The sequence below is a fragment of the Solea solea genome, chromosome 5 (assembly GCF_958295425.1).
Source record: "Solea solea chromosome 5, fSolSol10.1, whole genome shotgun sequence".
Lineage (NCBI taxonomy): Eukaryota > Metazoa > Chordata > Actinopteri > Pleuronectiformes > Soleidae > Solea > Solea solea.
Genome location: NC_081138.1, coordinates 29,845,743 through 29,864,421, shown reverse-complemented (window position 1 = coordinate 29,864,421; position 18,679 = coordinate 29,845,743). Strand labels below are relative to the sequence as shown.

At 43.1% G+C, this 18,679-nt stretch overlaps 1 protein-coding gene across 1 annotated transcript in view; it reads left to right on the top strand.

Moving 5' to 3' along the window:
- The window catches only part of efl1 (elongation factor like GTPase 1), a 48,599-nt gene extending 36,721 nt beyond the window's left edge, over positions 1-11,878 (top strand). The window contains exons 18-22 of the mRNA XM_058629996.1: positions 158-284; positions 573-777; positions 1,378-1,889; positions 4,520-4,704; positions 11,431-11,878. Coding sequence (XP_058485979.1) covers positions 158-284; positions 573-777; positions 1,378-1,889; positions 4,520-4,704; positions 11,431-11,619 — 1,218 coding nt within the window. The 3' untranslated portion in view covers positions 11,620-11,878. The remainder of the gene's footprint in view (positions 1-157; positions 285-572; positions 778-1,377; positions 1,890-4,519; positions 4,705-11,430) is intronic.
- The last annotated feature ends 6,801 nt before the right edge of the window (positions 11,879-18,679 follow it).

The following is an 18,679-nucleotide window of genomic DNA, read 5'->3' as shown; positions in this document are numbered from 1 at the left end:
GCCTTAACATTCCCCAAAACTCACAGATGTGTGTGACTGCATCAGACCTTGAAGCTTTACTCATGATTAAAACAAGATTTTCAGTTGTTTAAGCTTCTTAAATATGAATATTTAAGCCTTCTGTGCTCTCTGAGTGATCTTGCGTACGCTCTCGTAGGTGAAAGAAGAGGCCTCACAGAGCCGTTTATCAGACAACCTACATGTGGACCCCAACGGTCTGGTGACCCTCACCACCCCTAACAGACTGGCCACTGTCGGCGTACGGGCAATTCCGCTGCCACAAGGTAAGACCTAACTCATCATTATATCATAAGTGGTGTTCAACCGTCTTAGCTAATTAAAGTGTCTTCCTCTGTTGTTTGTCACTTGGGGTCAAATCTCTAATCATGAACAATTAACAATAACAAACCACAAAAATGAAACGCGTCAATCCAAAAATAGACTTTCTATTTTGAGTAGCAGTCGAGCGATGGGAAATTCTATATTCTGTTTATTAAAAATCAGCGTTCTTGAGATTTCGAGACAGAATCCTTAAGTGGATCTGCGTTGATGATTTGGTTTTGTTCTGACAGAGGTGACCACTCTGTTGGAGAGGAAGTCAGAGCTGATTCGGACCCTGGAGCAGATGAACTTGTCCCTGAGGGAGGGGAAGAATCTGGACATCAGTGTCGGCACCATGGAGGCCATCGCCGGACTGAAGGCCCAGCTGGAGAACCTGCTGCAGGGGAGGAGGTGGAGGAGCGCTGTGGAGCGAATCTGGGCTTTTGGTCCTCGCAGGTCTGATGACACTCACCTCAGAGACGTGGACATGGTTCTCATGCAACATACAGAAATGGTCGACTGATGATAGGAAAAACAGAGTGCAGAGTCATGTGACCTTTGTAAACCGCTTACTCTCCCACACCGGCGTCCATAGAGAAAACCAGCATTTTTAGTTTGGTTTCCTTTTCGGAACAGGCTGACAAACGGGTTCATTAAACAGCATAAAATTAAGGTGTTGTGAATTTAATGAGCATTTTAATGAAGCTTTCAAGTATTTACATTCATTTTAGATTATACACAGAGTGTATTAGGTACGCCAAGCTCCGACTGACACAGTCCTGTAATGGATATTCTTACGTCAAGGTCATAATATTCAATATATATATATTAATTTAAAATAACAATGTTGTATAGTGATAATTGTTACCCAAATCATGTTTCTTTATTCTTGACACTGAAGGTTCAGTGTCTATGATTCAGAGGGTGCATCCAGCAGCAGAAACTTAATAAAAAATAGTTATAAAACATCAGGTGCACTTCTAGGCTGTATGTGATACCCAGTTCTGATGCTTTTCGAGTGACGCTGCTCAGTCTTCATGTTGTACTTATTTTCAGGTATGGTCCAAACATTCTGCTGAACAGTGTTGAGGGCTACCAGAGACCGTCAGTTTGGCAGTGTCTGAACCGTGGTGGTGAAGTTGGCGAGGCCGGAGCTCAGGCTGCAGTTCTGCGAGACTTTGACAGCAGCATCATCAGCGGCTTCCAGCTGGCAACGCTGTCGGGGCCCATGTGTGAAGAGCCACTGATGGGGGTTTGCTTCTCCATCGAGAAATGGGACATCCAGTCCTCAGCCCCATCTCAGAATCAGGACTCGCCACTGGACATATCTAATGAGGGTTTAGCAGAAGTTCATGAGGCATCTCCAGCAGCAGCAGCAGCAGCAGCAGCAGGTCTGAGCCAGGCCAGACGGAGGGCAGACGCTGCCTTGGCCGATTGCTACGGTCCGGTTTCCGGTCAGCTGATCGCTGCCACGAAGGACGCCTGCCGTCACGCCTTCCAGGCTCAGCCCCAGAGACTCATGGCTGCCATGTACACCTGTGAGATCATGGCCACCGCTGAGGTGCTGGGTAAGAAAAACATGGCTGAAGAAGCATAAAGTCTATGTATTGATTGATATTGTTAATATAAATATCAATATTTTGACCCACACCTAATGTTTAAATAAAAATAACTCTGCAGTTGATATTACAAACTCTAACTTTACAGCCTAGAAACACATTTGACATTGTAAAGTCATTAGCGAGTTCTCCAGCAGACGGTGCTGTGCAAACTCGACTGTTAGCTTCACTGCAACATGCAGTCTATTAACTCAGGTTATATTTATTTCTGAAGTCTGTTGCATTTAAGTAATTTTAACGACTAAAAACAAGTATAAGATGGATCTGCAGAGCTCAGTATTTACAAATGCCCCACAACTCTCCCTAAATTGTTGTCCTCTGAAAGTCATTAGGATGAAAATGAGGCTTGAAATTCCATTTAACATGTGGGTAAACAATATCTCCAGGCTTGTTAGTAGCCCCGGCAGCTCGTTACACAAAGAACTGCTTTGTCAGTTAGATCAGAGCCGGCTGACTAAGTGAGGCATTCACTGGAGAAATATCAAAACTTTCCTGACTTTTGCGTCCGTCTGACCCGCGTCGCCGTTAATGTTGACTCTCGTCTCGAGCTGTGGAGATTTGTGCCATTAGTTTGGGTTCAGTGGAGGAAACAACTAAGAAAAGCAACTCTGTCTGGGACAATGTGCCACGAGGGGGTCGTTACTGTGAGAAAAGACCAGACTAAAAATAGTTTAATACTTAATATTTGACAAAAAAGATATTGATTCTGAAATGTTAATGGTGTAGAAATGTTTGTATTGCTGATGCAATTGTGTTTACATACATGTGTTCATTTTTCAAAAAAACAGAACACAAACAAGAACAAATTTAAAAGACAAAGCAGAAACTGAAGCAAAATTCACGGCACAGCCAAACATAGGATTGAAAGTGAAATAATCTCACGATACATAATCTTCATTTTTGTCAAAAGGAAATTCAAGGACCTTGAAAGTTTTTGAAAATTTCCCAAAATACACATGGGTCATTGAAAGTGCTTGGATTTTGTGCTCCAAGGTTCCCCCGGGTCCTTGGAATTTTGTGAATATGACAAAAGAAAATTCAAGGACCTTGAAAATCACATATGTGTTGCTCAAGGGCTCTATAGCGCCCCCTAAGGTGAAAACGTGGGCAAAATTGAGTTCCACCGAATTTCCTGAAATTTGGTGGGAAGATATTATAGACCAAGACAAACAGAAAAGTCGACCGTAACCATGGCCTCAACTCAACAGGAAGTGGGCCATTTGGAATCTTGGCGTCCCTACGAAAATTAGCTAGATGCATCAAAAGCGAGACATTTTCGAAAGGTTTTGCAACTTCAAAGGTGAGGTCAGGTTATTGTTAATAACGTATTCGTCTGCTGATGTTTATACTGTAGTGGTTACATTAGAATAGATTCAGTGAATCACTGGGTTCTTTTTATTGTTGTTTATTTCCAAACAGTCACCCCTCTCTCTCATCTACACACTTTAGGTTTGTTTTCACACCTCAGCACATCTAATAAGCTAAATTAAAGCGGTAATAGAGACGTGTGATAGATGTGGGAAGTCTCTGTGTCTCAAACTGTGTGAGATAGTGTAGGTAGTGTTGGTGTTGGTGTTCCCTGTGTTGTTTTGTTAATTATAATGCCATTAGAACTTCTCTCTCCAAACACGTGTAAACACAAACTTATCCCGAGGTTATTATAGTTAACGAAAACTAACAAAATAATGAAAACTAAAATTGGGAAATACAATTTTTGTTAACTGAAATAAAAAAAAAACAACGATATCTAACAGTAAGGTGTTTTGACCTTTTTGAATCTTGCACCTGGCGAATACTTCATATTACAAAAGAACTAACACTAAAACTAATAAAAACTAAACTAAAATTAAGCATTTACAAAAAATAAAAACTAGCAAACCTGCTCCAAAAACGGATGAAAATTAAGTATTTTTAAAAACAAAAGTGAAAACGGAATAAAAACTAAATCTAGTGCACAATCCAAAACTATTATAGCCTTGCTCTGCACACAGTTAGCAAAATCCACTGGTCGTGTAAACAGGGATCACGCAGCAGGTCCTTGAAAAAATTTTTTTGGAATTTGAAAAAACAAAAATATACACATGGCTCATTGAAAGTGCTTAAAGCTTCCTCCAGGTCCTTGAAATTTTGTGAATATGACAAAAGAAAATAATATTCAAGGACCTTGAAAGTTTTTGAAAATTGCCCTAAATACACATGGCTCATTGAAAGTGCTTGAATTGTGTGCCTCAAGGTTCCCCCAGGTCCTTGAAATTTTATGAATATAACAAAAGAAAATTCAAGGTCCTTGGAAGTTTTTGAAAATCGCCCTAAACACACATTGTTCATTGATGGTGTTTGAATTTTGTGCTTCAGAGTTCCCCCGGGAAAATTTTTTGAAGAAAAAAAAATGGTAATACGTGAGCTTCCTCTCGTAGCTCTTCAGCTGACATTGCTCGGCCTATTTACACGTTACTGAGAGAGATCAATATTTTCTCAGGTGGTATAAAAAGTTTGAAAACCACCGTTTTAGAACATGATCAACGTCCGTCAGTCCACTACTGTACGTCGCTCACCATGTGTGTTTCTTCCTGTCTTAGGCCGAGTGTACGGTGTTCTGGGGAAGCGCGAGGGCCGCGTCCTCAGTGAAGAGATGAAGGAAGGGACGGAGATGTTCATCATCAAGGCTGTTCTGCCCGTGGCTGAGAGTTTCGGGTTTGCCGACGAGATCCGCAAGAGGACGAGTGGACTGGCCAGTCCACAGCTGGTCTTCAGCCACTGGGAGGTAACTGTGAAAAGTGAATTATACGGCGCTACAGGACGCCATCACAGGGGTTAGCTCACGGTGCGATACACAATAATATCACGACACAACGATTCTGTGATAGTCCATATATTGCAGGACGATCAGTAATAAAACTGATATAACCTTTGACCTTCTCAGACATGGAAACAAAGTCGCCGGAAAGTTTCAAACTTGGGCTTTGATTGTAAAACAGTCGCAGTCAATAATCATCAAAGTAAGCCAGTGAATAAAAGTGAAAGGATGACGCCCAGACTGTAGGAAGTGTTCTGTGAGTGCAGTGTGCTCCGTGTTCACTTACACCTGTGTTTTTTTATCTTTTTATTTTTATCTTAATGCAGTACAACAAATCCAGATGCAGACTGTATGTTAAAACCAGATGGAAGTGACGTCCATGTCTCATAACAATCAATTTCCTGCAGAGATTTTATGTAGCGCAGCCACAGTACTTGTCTCGCTGTGTCAGCGTTTTTTTTTTCCCCTCCTCAAGTGTTTAATATTCTCAACATCTGTTCAGTGTTATGTCTTCCTCCCTCTCCTCCTCCTCCTCCTCCTCCCCCATAGATTTGCCCACTTTCTTACATGAAATAGTGGACACATGAAACTGCCAGGCCTGTTATAAATATATCAAACGAGGAGCTTGTGGTGCAAAGTTGCCAGGATTCTTTTTTCAGTGGTTTTTCACGGCATGGCTCTGCAGCATAATCTCAGCACGGTCAACTTAAAAAGAGTGGGCTTCGTTCAAGAACGACTCGTCTTGAATTGTTCTTTCTGTGCGGTTTGTTTATGTTTTTAATTTTGGTGTTTTGGCGTGAACAGCTGCGTATGACTCGGTGTTAAAGGAATGAGGAAAGTCATTGTCTGTGTGTGTTATCCACGCGGAAACGTACTCATTTACGATCTTTTCGTCTCTAAACGCTGCCACTCAAATACACCACAAACACAAGAAGACTTAAAGCGTACGCATAAAATTAGCAGGGTGTTTTAAGGTCTTTTAAGTCTCCCAAGACGCACGTTCTGAGTGGATAAAAAGTTGATTTGATACAAAACTTTAGTTAGCATTAAATAACATTTGTCCTCACAGACAGAATATTATTTATATCTTAGTGAGGGCACACGTAAAAGACATAATGCTGACCTTAACCATCACCACTAAATGCCTAACCCTAACCCTTAACCTAACCCTGAAAAGGCCTGTTAAATTGTGGGGCAAAGGTTAAAAATGTCATCACAAAGATATGAATACAAGTACACACAGGCACACACACAGGCACACACACAGCTTCTGTGTGACAGATCTTGTTAAATGGGGTTGTGAGTCCGTCTGGTTAATGAGACGCTTTCCTCAAGGGAGTTGAGTCAGAGCTGCAATAGACAACATGTGTCTTTGACCGTTATACCTGCTGCTCAAGCTGCAGTGTACACACACACACACACACACACACACACACACACACACTGTGGACCAGACGGACATCTGTCAGCTGGGGTAATGGGTCAGATTTTGTTTAAGCCGAGTTCACACTTGACAGTTTTCTGCCCAATAATCCAGAAAAATGTCACAACTCATCGTGACCTCAGCAGTCACGTGACCTGCGGAGACTCACTGATGCAGACCACAATCTCATTTTCCATGTTCCAAGTCTCCACCGCCACCAGTCAGAGACCAGGACTTTCTAACGTTTTCTAAAGTCTTTCACAATCCATAAGTGAAATGAAACTTCTCTGTATTTGTGGTCCAGAAAAGAGCTGAGGTCACGTTGACAGCAGGCAAATTTATTCCTTTTAAAAAGAAAAACCGAGCTTGTGTGGATGTAGCCTAAGGGCCGGGTCATACTTTCCACTTCCACCTGTGTGCAGACGGCTGCCAGAGTCCGCGTGAGGTTCATTGCGTCATCCGGCAGTTTCCGACCCGACCCGACACGACAAATACAGTCTCTGAATGCACATGCGTCCGGGTTTGTTTTGTTGTTGTTGTTTTAACGAAGAAGACAGTAACCATGGACACTTGCTTGAGATTATATGAAGAAGGCTGCCAGTACTCTCACATGTACAACTCAAGCTCTGAAATAATAATGAAACGAGGGCGATGTGAGTGGAACGCTCAACCGAGACTGATGAGATGAGATGCGTGGGCCTGATGAGGAGCATCTTCTCTGTGGTGGAGCGCAGCACATGCACAAGCCAAACTGCTGCAGCTGAGCAAAGAGAGGAGATCCAAACACTGTGGAGAGTAATTCTGCTCCAATTACACTCGCAACACGAGCCAGGTAACTTGATTTACTGTTCACATTCTACACGGAATAAAAACCTTTTACATTGACTGGGATCTTTAAAAGGAATGTACTTCGCGGGGTTACCTTGCGATGTATTTGGTCCGCGATATCAATAATATCACGATACAACCGCGAGGAGACATGAAGTAGTCAGGAACAGGAACTGTTTACTTTAGAGCGATTTAAAATATGAATATTTAGCCTGGCCGTATGGATTATCGTATCGTATGTCACATGTTTGGTTTGTGTATCAGGATTATTTCTATTCCCAAAATCCCCCCTTTTTTTTGGTACTTTTTTATGATCAGTGATGATATTTCCTTTCACTGCTTTCAGATTTTTAAAGTCTCCTTCACTCTTGCTCTTGTTGTGACTGGCAGAGTCAAACCTCTCATGTGGGTTTTTAACACAAGTGCCCGCAGTGGAAGACGAGCACTGGTCCAGGCAGACATTTCATCTTGATGTCGAAACCCAACATTTAGCCCTTATTTCCATTTATGGTCATGTAAATGATCCTTCTCCAAACCACAGTTGTCCCAAAATCATCCAGGAATCAAATCCTAGAGAAAACACTGCTTCTTTTTTTTTTTTTTTCCAATACAAATTATTTTGTCCGTTGTGCCGTCGGGGATTATGACACTCCGTAAACATGACGAGTCATGAACGAGCCAACGGTTGAACCCGATTATCTGCAGTTTTCTCCGGCGTTTGGAGGCCAAACTGAAACTGAGAGTAGCTCAAACAATTGTTGGTTAAGGAGGAATGAACTCGCACGACGACTGCCAGGACAGTAGGTCAAAGTCAACAAGGACTTTGTCTCTAAGCTTGTTTCTAATCCGTCTGATTGTCTGACCACATTCACAGTGAATAAGAATAGAAGTGTGAGTGTTTATTACAGGTTTTGTCTGTGTCGCCAAAGCAAGCGCACTTTTAACACCACACTGTAACAACAACATCAGCAAAGAGTGACAAAGAGCGAGAAAGGGAAATGTGACCCAGACACAAGTGAACGTGTAACTACAGAGCATTCTTTCAACGGGACACAGAGTAACACTCTGCAGTTGTGGACGCCTTCAATGCAGCCTTTGTGTACGTGAGAAAGAGAGCCTGACTCTGGACGTGCGACATATTAAGTCTCACCATCGTCCACGTCTCTGCTCGTCTCGTGATTCCTGTTACCATACAGTCCACTATGAGATACAGAGAGACTGGATGGAAGAAGGACGACGTCCACAGAAGTTGGTCCAGATGTTCCCCGGGAACTTCGACTGCCACACCCCTTTGTCAAATCTCTGGATTATTTTAGGGAACACAGTAGTAGAGGCTGACCGCGGTCTGCGGCGAGTGCACATGCTCCATGGGAAGCACTTTCGCTCTTGTTGTGGTTGTAGAAGGCGGCAACTAAGAGGACAAAAGTCAGGAAAACAAGATCTTACGGTACCTGTGCAACCCATTACTCTAAGGATACAAGAATCTACAGGTTCTCCAAGCCTGGAAAGGGTTTGGAATTATGTGAAAGGAAAGGTTTTTAATTTAGGGATGAGATCTAAGACTCCAAGCTGCATAAACGTCACTCACCAGTGTCACATGATGCACACACCACCACGTGATACACATAGTATGCAGTATAGTCACTACCCGGATGCTTATCTATAGAAATGCCAGGAAAGTGGGTTTTTAATAACGTAAAGACTTGAAGTTAGAGCCTGATTTCTGTGACATATGGTCAGTGTCGGGGCCATATGAGGAAAAGTTATGGAAAAGTTTTTAAGAAATATTGGTAAATATGTGTGCACACCGTCACAGATTCTACACTTTTGTGATTCCTCTGAAAGGTTTTCCGAGGTCTGAACTCTTGTAGCCGAGAGCGTCTGCCAGACCTTTTGTTTGTGTGCCGTGACCTTCGGGTCATCATTTGAACCCTCGGCGTCTTTCAGCACCTGATGACACACCACCAGCTCAAGCGCAAAATCCCCTCTCTGCTGCAGCCATTGTCTTCAAGTCATTGTCTTTAGCTCATTAAAATGTGTCTGTCTCATGTCATTTGAGTGCAGATGTCTCCTCACAAAGAGTTCACGGCGAGGCCCCTCCCACAGACCCCAGCCTTCTCGGCTTTAGGACTCGACTCCTGCTCAGCTCTGCTGTCAGCGTTCCTCCTGACAGCGATTTGATATGGCCAGAATATTGGATTAACATATGAATGAGCGCTCAGGCAGAGAGAGCAGATTTGGAGCGTTGCATTGTTGTGTAACTGGAGGGTTACTGGATCCTATAGAGGCGTTTACATTAGATTTCCATCAGAATGGGGCTTTTGTTCGGTTGCAGACTTGAGATTTGTGTGAATAGAACCAGGTTTTCACCTAAAGGCCCAAGATCTTTAAGTTCCAGGAACACGTGCGTTTGGGGTAAGATAGATAGATAGATAGATAGATAGATAGATAGATAGATAGATAGATAGATAGATAGATAGATAGATAGATAGATGTTTTACATTTAATGAAGTATCTTTTCACAAAACACAGTATTAACAACCTGAAATGTCTTGAGAAAAATATGTTTACGATGTGAATTACATTACAACTACAGAGCACAGAACATTATGTCACAGGTATCTGGAACTGGAAAATATTTCACTTTGGGATTAGGTTCTAATCATACTGCGAAGTTGTCACAAATTCATCCTGCGGGCCGGTGTGGACCCTCTGGTGGGCAGGTTCTGGCCCTCACGCCATACATTTGACACCCCTGGTATATAGTATTACAATAAATAGTAAATTAAAGGTTTTAGAGGTATAGAATAGAAAGAGTCATGGTCAGAAATGTGTTTAAAGAAGAGTATTGATTTTGAGGTGACGTGTTTCCCCATTTTTTTTCAGAAAGTTGTAAATTGACGTAAATGAGATGAAATGTAATCTGTAATCTGTAGCCACGCGTCACACGTGTTTGTGCGCAGCAGGTTGTGACACAAACTGCTTACTTTTGGCGTCACGGCACAACTCCTCGATGGTGTCGCCATTAATTCACTGAGCCAGTCAAGCACTTGACTGTTGCAGGGATGCCACATCCCTCCTCCTCCTCCTCCTCCTCCTCCTCCTCCTCCTCAACTGGATCCCATTGTTCTCCTGCATATGCCGCTCACGTGTGTGCGTTTGTGTGTGTGCGCGTGTGCGCCCTCTAATCCACCCGTTGTTGTCGCTTGCTCCCCGACCATCTGTCCCAGTGTAACTGAAGCCAGGTGCAGAGCCGCGCTGCCTGTCGCTGCTGCCACTGTAATCGTTACTAATGTGTGTCACACATCGGTTCACAGCATTTGACGCCGCCTTTGTTTGAGTTCACGCAGCTGAGCTTGTGCGTTTGTGCGTCCCCTCGTCACTTCAGTCCATCATCGGCATATACTCCAAACTTTGGCTGTTCTTTGGCGGAATCTGTTTGCAGCTCTTTATTCAAAACACTTAACTCTCCCACACCAAAGTCTATTGAGAAAATCAGTCTTTTTTTATTACATGATGTGAAACACTTAACAATTAATAAAAGTTGAAACAAATTTACATTTACAGTTTTCCCCGATTTAAAAACAACCCCTATTGCCCTAAAGTCCTGTACGAGCTTTTTTGCGTTCTCACTGCCGCTCCCTGATTTTGTGACACAGACCTCTCGGGTGGGCGGGGTTTGGGACGGACACGCTCCCCTGAAAGCCCCGCCCACCCGAGAGTTGTGCGTTTGATTGAGTACGTTTTTTTTTTTTTCATTCTCAAATTCTCCGATTTTTGTTCACATTGATCCTTTTGACACAAATCTGATTCTGTATGTGTGGAACAGTGCTCTGACTGGAGCATGGTGGTGCACGTCAGTGGTCCAAAACTGGTGGCCCGTGGGCCAAAACTGGCCCGCCAGCATCAGTCTCTGGCCCGGCAGATGATTCAACAAATCTGATCTTACATTATTTGCTTATTTATCTGATTTCAGAGCTTTTATTCTGAAATTTTTTTAACTCATTCAAATAGATTCTGTTGCTAGAACTGACAGTTAACCTAAACTACATGTTTGGTTTGCTGTTGTCATGGAGACAGCCAGGTTTGGGGAGTAAATGTTTGACTCAAAGAAGAAGCAGTCATTCTTAAAATCACATTAATGTTAACTTAAGGCAGCAAACGTGTTTTTCTGCCTGAAGACGTTTGAAGGCACTTTGTCTGATGAAGATGTTTTTTGGCCCAAATATTCAATTCCTTTCAAAATAAAATGCCACCACATTTACTTGCTGATCCGCGGTGTACGTCATGACCTCATAGAACCTCTGTCCCATGTCTTCAACCTCCAACGCAGAGAGGGACACGGTGAGACGAACATCTGACATTTCACACAACATTCTGTGTCCAGCTCTGCGATCGCTGACCACCGCGCGTCTGTTTGTCTCCCGCTCTCTGTGTCGCAGGTGATTAGCAGTGATCCGTGCTGGGTTCCCACCACTGAGGAAGAATACCTGCACTTCGGCGAGAAGGCGGACTCTGCCAACCAGGCCCTGAAATACATGAACGCCGTGCGCCGCCGCAAAGGCCTCTACGTGGAGGAGAAGATCGTGGAGCACGCGGAGAAGCAGAGGACGCTCAGCAAGAACAAGTAGAAACCGAGGAATCGCCCGCAGGACCACGCAGGACCTCGCAGGACCTCGCAGGACCTCGCAGGACCACGTAGGACCTCGCAGGACCACACGCCTGCGCTCTCAGGAACAAACGTCACTCTTTTGGTTTTTCTGCAAATCATGGGGAAACTTTGTTTTCTGTAGCAGGAACAATGAAGAAAGACGGCAAAGATCGACAAACCAACGCGATCGTTTACTTCACTGCAAATCATGGACATTTTACACGTGTGTGTTAAATTAAGTCAGGATATCTAATAAAGTGTCAAAGTTCTCAGGTATTTTTAAAGGGAATCAATTGGCACTTTTCCATTATACAGTTCTAGCTGTGTGTTTGTTTTAGTACCTGCTCTGACGCGCGGTTCTGACGAGGTTCCAAGCGACCTGAGCCGATACTAAAGTGCCACTGATTGGTCAGAGTGTCGTCACTGGAAGACAAGAATCGAAGCGAACAATGTCGAACTGTAGATCAAAGTTAAAAAGAGTTAAAAATCCCTGAAAACATGCGTTAGATCGTGAGCCAGAACCACGACCACGTTCAGCTGTATTTCAGTTCAGCGACTGTGTCTCCGGTCATCGAACGATTCTGTGAACAAATCTTCTTTAATCGACTGATTCTAATGATTCAGTTACACCCAAAACAACTGCTCTACAAGTCACTCGTCTGTGTGTTTGTGTGGTACGACGACGGCTCCGCCCACGTTGAGGAGGAGCTATGAAGTCGTGGAAAAGCTAGAACTGTATAATGTTTAATAATAACACCCATGTGTGTCTTTGCCTGACTGACCTGCTACATGTCAAACATGATTGTTTATGTTTTTCATCACCACGTAAACGCACCACGTAAGTAGAGCCGTGCGTCTTCACTGGCCGCACAATTTGATTCGCGTGGTTATATTTTCATCAACATCGATATAGAAAAACAAGCTCCGATATATCATGGTTTTATAGTGTTGCACTGAGTGTGTCATTACTGTAGCAGTCGTGTTGATGAAATCATGTAATGCAGTGTTTAAGTTTATGTTAAATCCTGTTGTACTACTACGTACAACATCAGGTGATGGTTATTATGACTTTAGGCCTCTGGACCGATTATTTTAACCATAAAAGGCTCAGAAAATGTCCTGTAAGTACGTGCTTTTGCCCATTTTTCCAGGATATCTTTCAGTATCTGGCAGTTATTTACTATTGACTGCATGTTAAAATGGTGTATTAACAATTTGAAATGAAGTTTTATTTCGAAAAACATGTGTATACAGTATAAAACATATTTAAAGTAATATTTGTTTGAGTTTTTGTCTCAATGTCCAAAAACAGGCCATAAACATGGAAACTATGTACAGGTGTTTGTCCAACTCTGCTCTCTGGTGACAAAGACGCTGATTCGCCAGCTTCCTGCGACACATGGAACCTCGTCAGAGCAGCAGGTACTAAAACACACACCAGGTACGATCACTGATGGGAAAACATTATAGTACCGAGCTGAGAGGGCGTGGTTGTCTCGCCCCCTGACTGGAGCGGAGTCGGACACACTTTCATTCAATAAATCGATTCCCCACTTGTTTTTGTTCACAGGGACAAAACTCTCACCCCCCCACAAACACACACACACACACACACACACCCTGCATCTGATGGTCGGTAAAACTCCTCCTGTGAGACGTGGGTTAATGCACTGGGTGGAGACGAGTTTGTCTCCATCGCAGAGTCACTGACTGTGTCGTGCATAATTCAAGAGCTAAAAATCTGGCAGATTTGCTTCAATCATAAGTGGCTCAGATTAATTCCACAGCCCCGCCCCCCTCCCCCACACACACACCCTGCTTTCTTGTTTGTTTGTTTTTTGTTTCTTTTATAAACCGCCAATAATATGGTGGAAATTGGGAAGCAGGAGTTTTTTTTGAGTAAGTGCTTTGGCCCAACTTTTAATATCTGGCAGTGATTTACTGCATGTGCAAGAGTGTGTTGACAGTTTAAAGTCAAGAAAAACAAAAAAAATGGAATTAGATTTTAGAGATTTTATTGAGATGAAAACACTGTAGTTGTACAGTTGTAGTTTTTTTTGGAGCATTTGTCTCCCTATGTGCAAAAAAGGGGCCGACAAGATGGAAACTGTACCTCACCAGTGGTTTTATCACGTCTCCAGGGCATTTTTGGGGGGACAAAGGCTTCCTGCATCAGTGTCAGGGAAATTACCGTAATAACCACGTTGGCTTTAAAGTGCAAGTTCTTAGCTTTCAGAAAGTGTTGAAATTCTTCCGATAGCACAAACCATTGCGTAGTTACGCTAATGTAAAGAGCGATTGCACGAGCTTATCGTCGGCGATATGCTTGGGCTAGCGCTCTTTACATTACCGTAACTACAAATGCGTCCTGCATCAATGTCAGTGAAATTACCGTAATAACCACCTTGGCTTTGAAGTGCAAGTTCTTAGTTTTCAGAAACTGTTGAAATTGTCCCGATAGCACAAACCGTCACGTAGTTACGCTAATGTAAAGAGTGCTAGCCCGAGTGTATCGTCAGCGATACGCTCGGTGTTTTAAAATGGCGTTTGCCAAATCTTGATTCTTGAGGCTTCAGAAGTGAAATTTCAGGGTCACATCATGACTGGTTACTGCTGGTTGTTGCTGTGTTTTCTCATTGACCTGATACAGATACAGATACTGAATACTGTATCGTTACTCGTTTAAATGCGTCAAAATCCCGGAGAGAATGCACTCCTGAGTGGAACATTGCTTCACCACCTCCTGCTTTTGGCACCTTGTGATTTACAAACTGAGCAGTGACTGGGTCGTCCCGAGCCATAATGTGTGATTAGCTCTTGGACGGCGTTCCTCCGTTTTGCTGCCAAGCCCCCAACAAATTTACAGCTCACACTTTTCATTGACTCAGATATTGTGACGACCTGCTGGCTGTTCACGCTGCAGCTGGAAGCTCGGAGCCAGCAGAGGCATGAAAGTGTGTTTCTGAGGTTTTCTGCTGCAAGTATACACTTCCTAACACTCTGCTGTCACCAGTCATTGTTTTAAAAGAACAGAGTGGATTTGATGATAGGGCCCTCACGTCCTCAGTCCCCTGACCTCACTGTCTCCCTCACTCAACAGTCTCCAGTTTTAATAAATTGGCGCCTTTTTTTAAGACGGAACGACAAGCGTGCGCGTTGGCTGCCAAAACGGACGTCAAAACTCAAAATGGCCGACTTCTTGTTGAGCTGAGGCCATGGTTACAGTCGACTTTTTTGTTCGTCTTGGTCTATAACATCTTCCCACCAATTTTCGGGAAATTTGGTGGAACTCAATATCTGCCAAAGTCATAGGGCACTTCCTGTTTCCTGGCGATTGGTCGAAATTCGCCAAAACGCCGAGGGCTGCCGTGGCCATGCTGTTTTGAATCTGTAAAACCTTTCAATTCACATCTGATTCAACCTTTCAATTCACCTCTGATGTGTCGGTACTTGGACGAGTTCACTCATTTCCGGTGCAAATTGCCAAAATGTACACAAAGTGTGCTTCAGCACGTGAAGACGGTAAAGAAGTGACACCACTTCCTGTCTCAGTCCTGATGTCACACTGTAAAGAATAATTTACTGCTGTTACGTGTGGAGAACGCAGCGGAGTCGTCTGCTCAGAGAGGAGACACCGGGCTGAACCAAGGCCCAACATCTCTGATCCATCGCCATTACCTCATTCATCTGTGTGTGTGTGTGTGTGTGTGTGTGTGTGTGTGTCTCAGCAGGCGTCAGGTCAGTTTCAGCAACAACCGGGAAATTGATTTGGTCAAAGATTTGTGAAAGTGGAGGGGGGAGGAGGGAGGAGGAGGGAGGAGGGGGGAGGTGTGGGTGATATCAACTTACAATTGTGTCATGATATTCCATGGAAATTTGTGATAACACTGTTCACACTGGTTGTTTTTCCCCCATTATCCTGAGACACGCACAAAAGCGTAAATATCGCGATAAAAACTGGTACGTGGAAACCGCACAGTGGAAAAGCATCGTTAGTAAAGACAGTTTAGACGCAACTCATCCACGCCAAGGTTTTCAGTGAGACGTCAACACTGGGAAAATCAATGGAGCGGTCAAAGGTAACACATGACGTCTCTCCACACACACACACACACACACTCTGTGCTGATGTGTTCTGCAGATCTGAGTGGAGTTCACTGACAAGTCCCTGCAGACACAAAACACAAGATCCCTTACACTCAGCTCTCCATTTGCCAAGTCTGCTCACACACACACACACACACACACACACACACACACACACACACACATTCATGTGCAGCAGTGAGGACACTCATAGACATAACACATCAACTCGTCCTTTAACCCTCACCCTCAAACCAATTCTTCACCCTTTTTATAACCACAGTCCAAATCTTGGTCCCTAAACGTAACATTCAATTCCTTCAGAAATGAGGTTCTGCCTCATCAGGACCAGGTTTTGGTCTCCATGAGGACTCCTGACAAGGTCAGTGTTTATGATTAACAAATACACGTTCACACACAGACACTGATGCAGGACAGTGATGTGGTCTTCACTCACTCACCCTCTGTGCGTTTGTTCAGTCACTTCAGTCCGACACAGCAGCTTGAGCCAGGTCAGTGGTCAGTGGTCACTGTTCCAGGGGCTACTTCAGCTTCTTTGTTGACTTCAGCTCTATTAACACCTCAGAGTTTTGTGTCACGTTGTGCAGCGTTTTAAATCTCCCTGCACCAAATCCCATAGAGAAAATCAACAATTTTACGTCACAGGGACGCAGGAGTTGTCGATGCACCGCTGCCTCCATCGGTAAGTTGGAGTGGGCTGTTTAGTGACGTCAGTGTTTGAAATCTGTTAGAATTCATCCCGGCGACTCAAACTTACCAAACCATGCAGCAGTCGTTTCCCCCGTGAGCTCAAAACACTGATTTTCTCTGTGTGGGACACAAACTTCAGTTTTCTGTCAGAAAATAAAACAGCAAAGATTTTCTTTTTAGACATTGTTCCCTGACGTCGCACAGAGCATAACCTGAACTATCCCTTTAAATCCCGAGGTTTTAAATGTCCTGCAGATATTTTTAGGACAGCTTCTCGGTGAGGTAAATTTATGGTCCTTTAAGGATTAAGATTTAAATGAATGTGTGTGTATATGTACTCTCTGGGATTAATGTGCTGACACAGACTGTTTCTCTGTGCACTTTAACAGAGCGTATGAGGTCACACGCCCCCCCCCCTCCCTCCCTCCCTCCCCCCGGCTGCAGGGGCCGAAACCTGAGACGCGGCAGAGAGACGGAGACTCGCAGAAGGTCTGAAGGTTGGTCTCAGAAGCAGCAAAAGAGAAAAGCGCCAACACTTTTCTATACATTTGTTTTAAATTCTTTCAAATTGGTCGACGTGTGGTTTTCAAATGAAAAGTTATCTCTCGTTCTCATCTTTTGTTTTCCCTCCTCTCGTCATCTCTTCCATGTGCTGCTCTGCCGAACGCGTCTGGGAATGATTAACTTATCTGAGTTTGAATAATTTTTTTGAAAATACCTTGAGTTTGATGTCATCATGTATCAGGTTTAGATTTGGTGCGTTGTTTACCTCTGGATGACAGATTAGACGTGTCAGGGTTTGAAATGTGTAAACACTGATGTCGTAGAAGCAGCTGAGCGGCGTGAGAACGTGATCCCGTCAAACCGCTGAACCACCAGGTGTTTTTGAGCAGCAGAATTCACTTCTCATACTTTTTGCTATTTGTTTTTGTTCAAACTCCAACCTTTTTGGACCGGAAACCCGATTTGTTCTGCGCATGTGTGAAAGTGTACGGACACGTATTTCAACCAGCTTCAGTTGAGGAGCAGAAAAACAAAAAAATCTGGTAAAAACAGACGCGAAAAAAAAATTCTCAGAAAATCATACATGAAAAAAAAAAATATCGGAAAAACAGACACGAAAAATAAATATCGGAAAAACAGACATGAAAAAAAAATCTCGGAAAAAAATACATGAAAATAAATCTCGTAAAAACAGACATGAAAAAAAAATATCGGAAAAACATACATGGAAAAAAACATATTGGAAAAACATACATGAAAAGAAAATCTCATAAAAACATATACGAAAAAAAAATCTCGTAAAAACCTACATAAAAAAAATCGTAAAAACAGACATGAAAAAAAATATCGGAAAAGCCTACATGAAAAAAAATATCGGAAAAATGGACATGAAAAAAAAATATCGGAAAAAGATACATGAAAAAAATCCCGTAAAAACAGACATGAAAAAAAACTATTGGAAAAACATACATGAAAAGAAAATCTCGTAAAAACAGATACGAAAAAAAAATCTCGTAAAAACCTACATGAAAAAAAAATCGTAAAAACAGACGGGAAAACTTGGGGGAACAAGTTCAACACGGACAGCGACTCAAAGCATGTGACGACTTCCGGTCCATTGAGCTGTAACTCCAAAACTCAGTAGCCAATCAGCAGGCAGCTTCCTAAGCCCCGCCCATCGTCAGAATGGAAAAACAAAAACCCCAAGAAGAGCAAACAAAGTGTTTGATGATTTTGACACAAATTGAATTCTGTACTAATTTTTCCACTTAGCCACGTTCTGACAAATGCATAAAAACATATAATAGTTTTATCATAACTGTAAGAGTTGTGCATTTTATTGGAAAATAAGATCCAATGTTTCATTTTGTTCCTGAGCATGAAATCACTCGCTCTTTTGTGCTGAAATTCCTGGTTCTGTGAGGAAATCTGGCAGATTCACCCAGTACAATTCTGTGTAGGTGTTTGTGTGAGTGTGTTTAATTCTCAGTGGGGAACACACACACACACACACACACACACACACACACACACACACATACAGAGTATAGCCTATTTCCTGTCTGTCGAGGCTGAACCAGCACTGACTCCACGGCCCACTCTCTCTGTCAGTAGTGAACTGGATCCATTTCCACTGAAACACCGTCTCTGTCCTCTGTGTCCTCTGTGTCCTCTGTGTCCTCTGTGTCCGTGGTCCCACAGAAAATAAAGCAGCAAATATAAAACCTGAGTCATGGCGA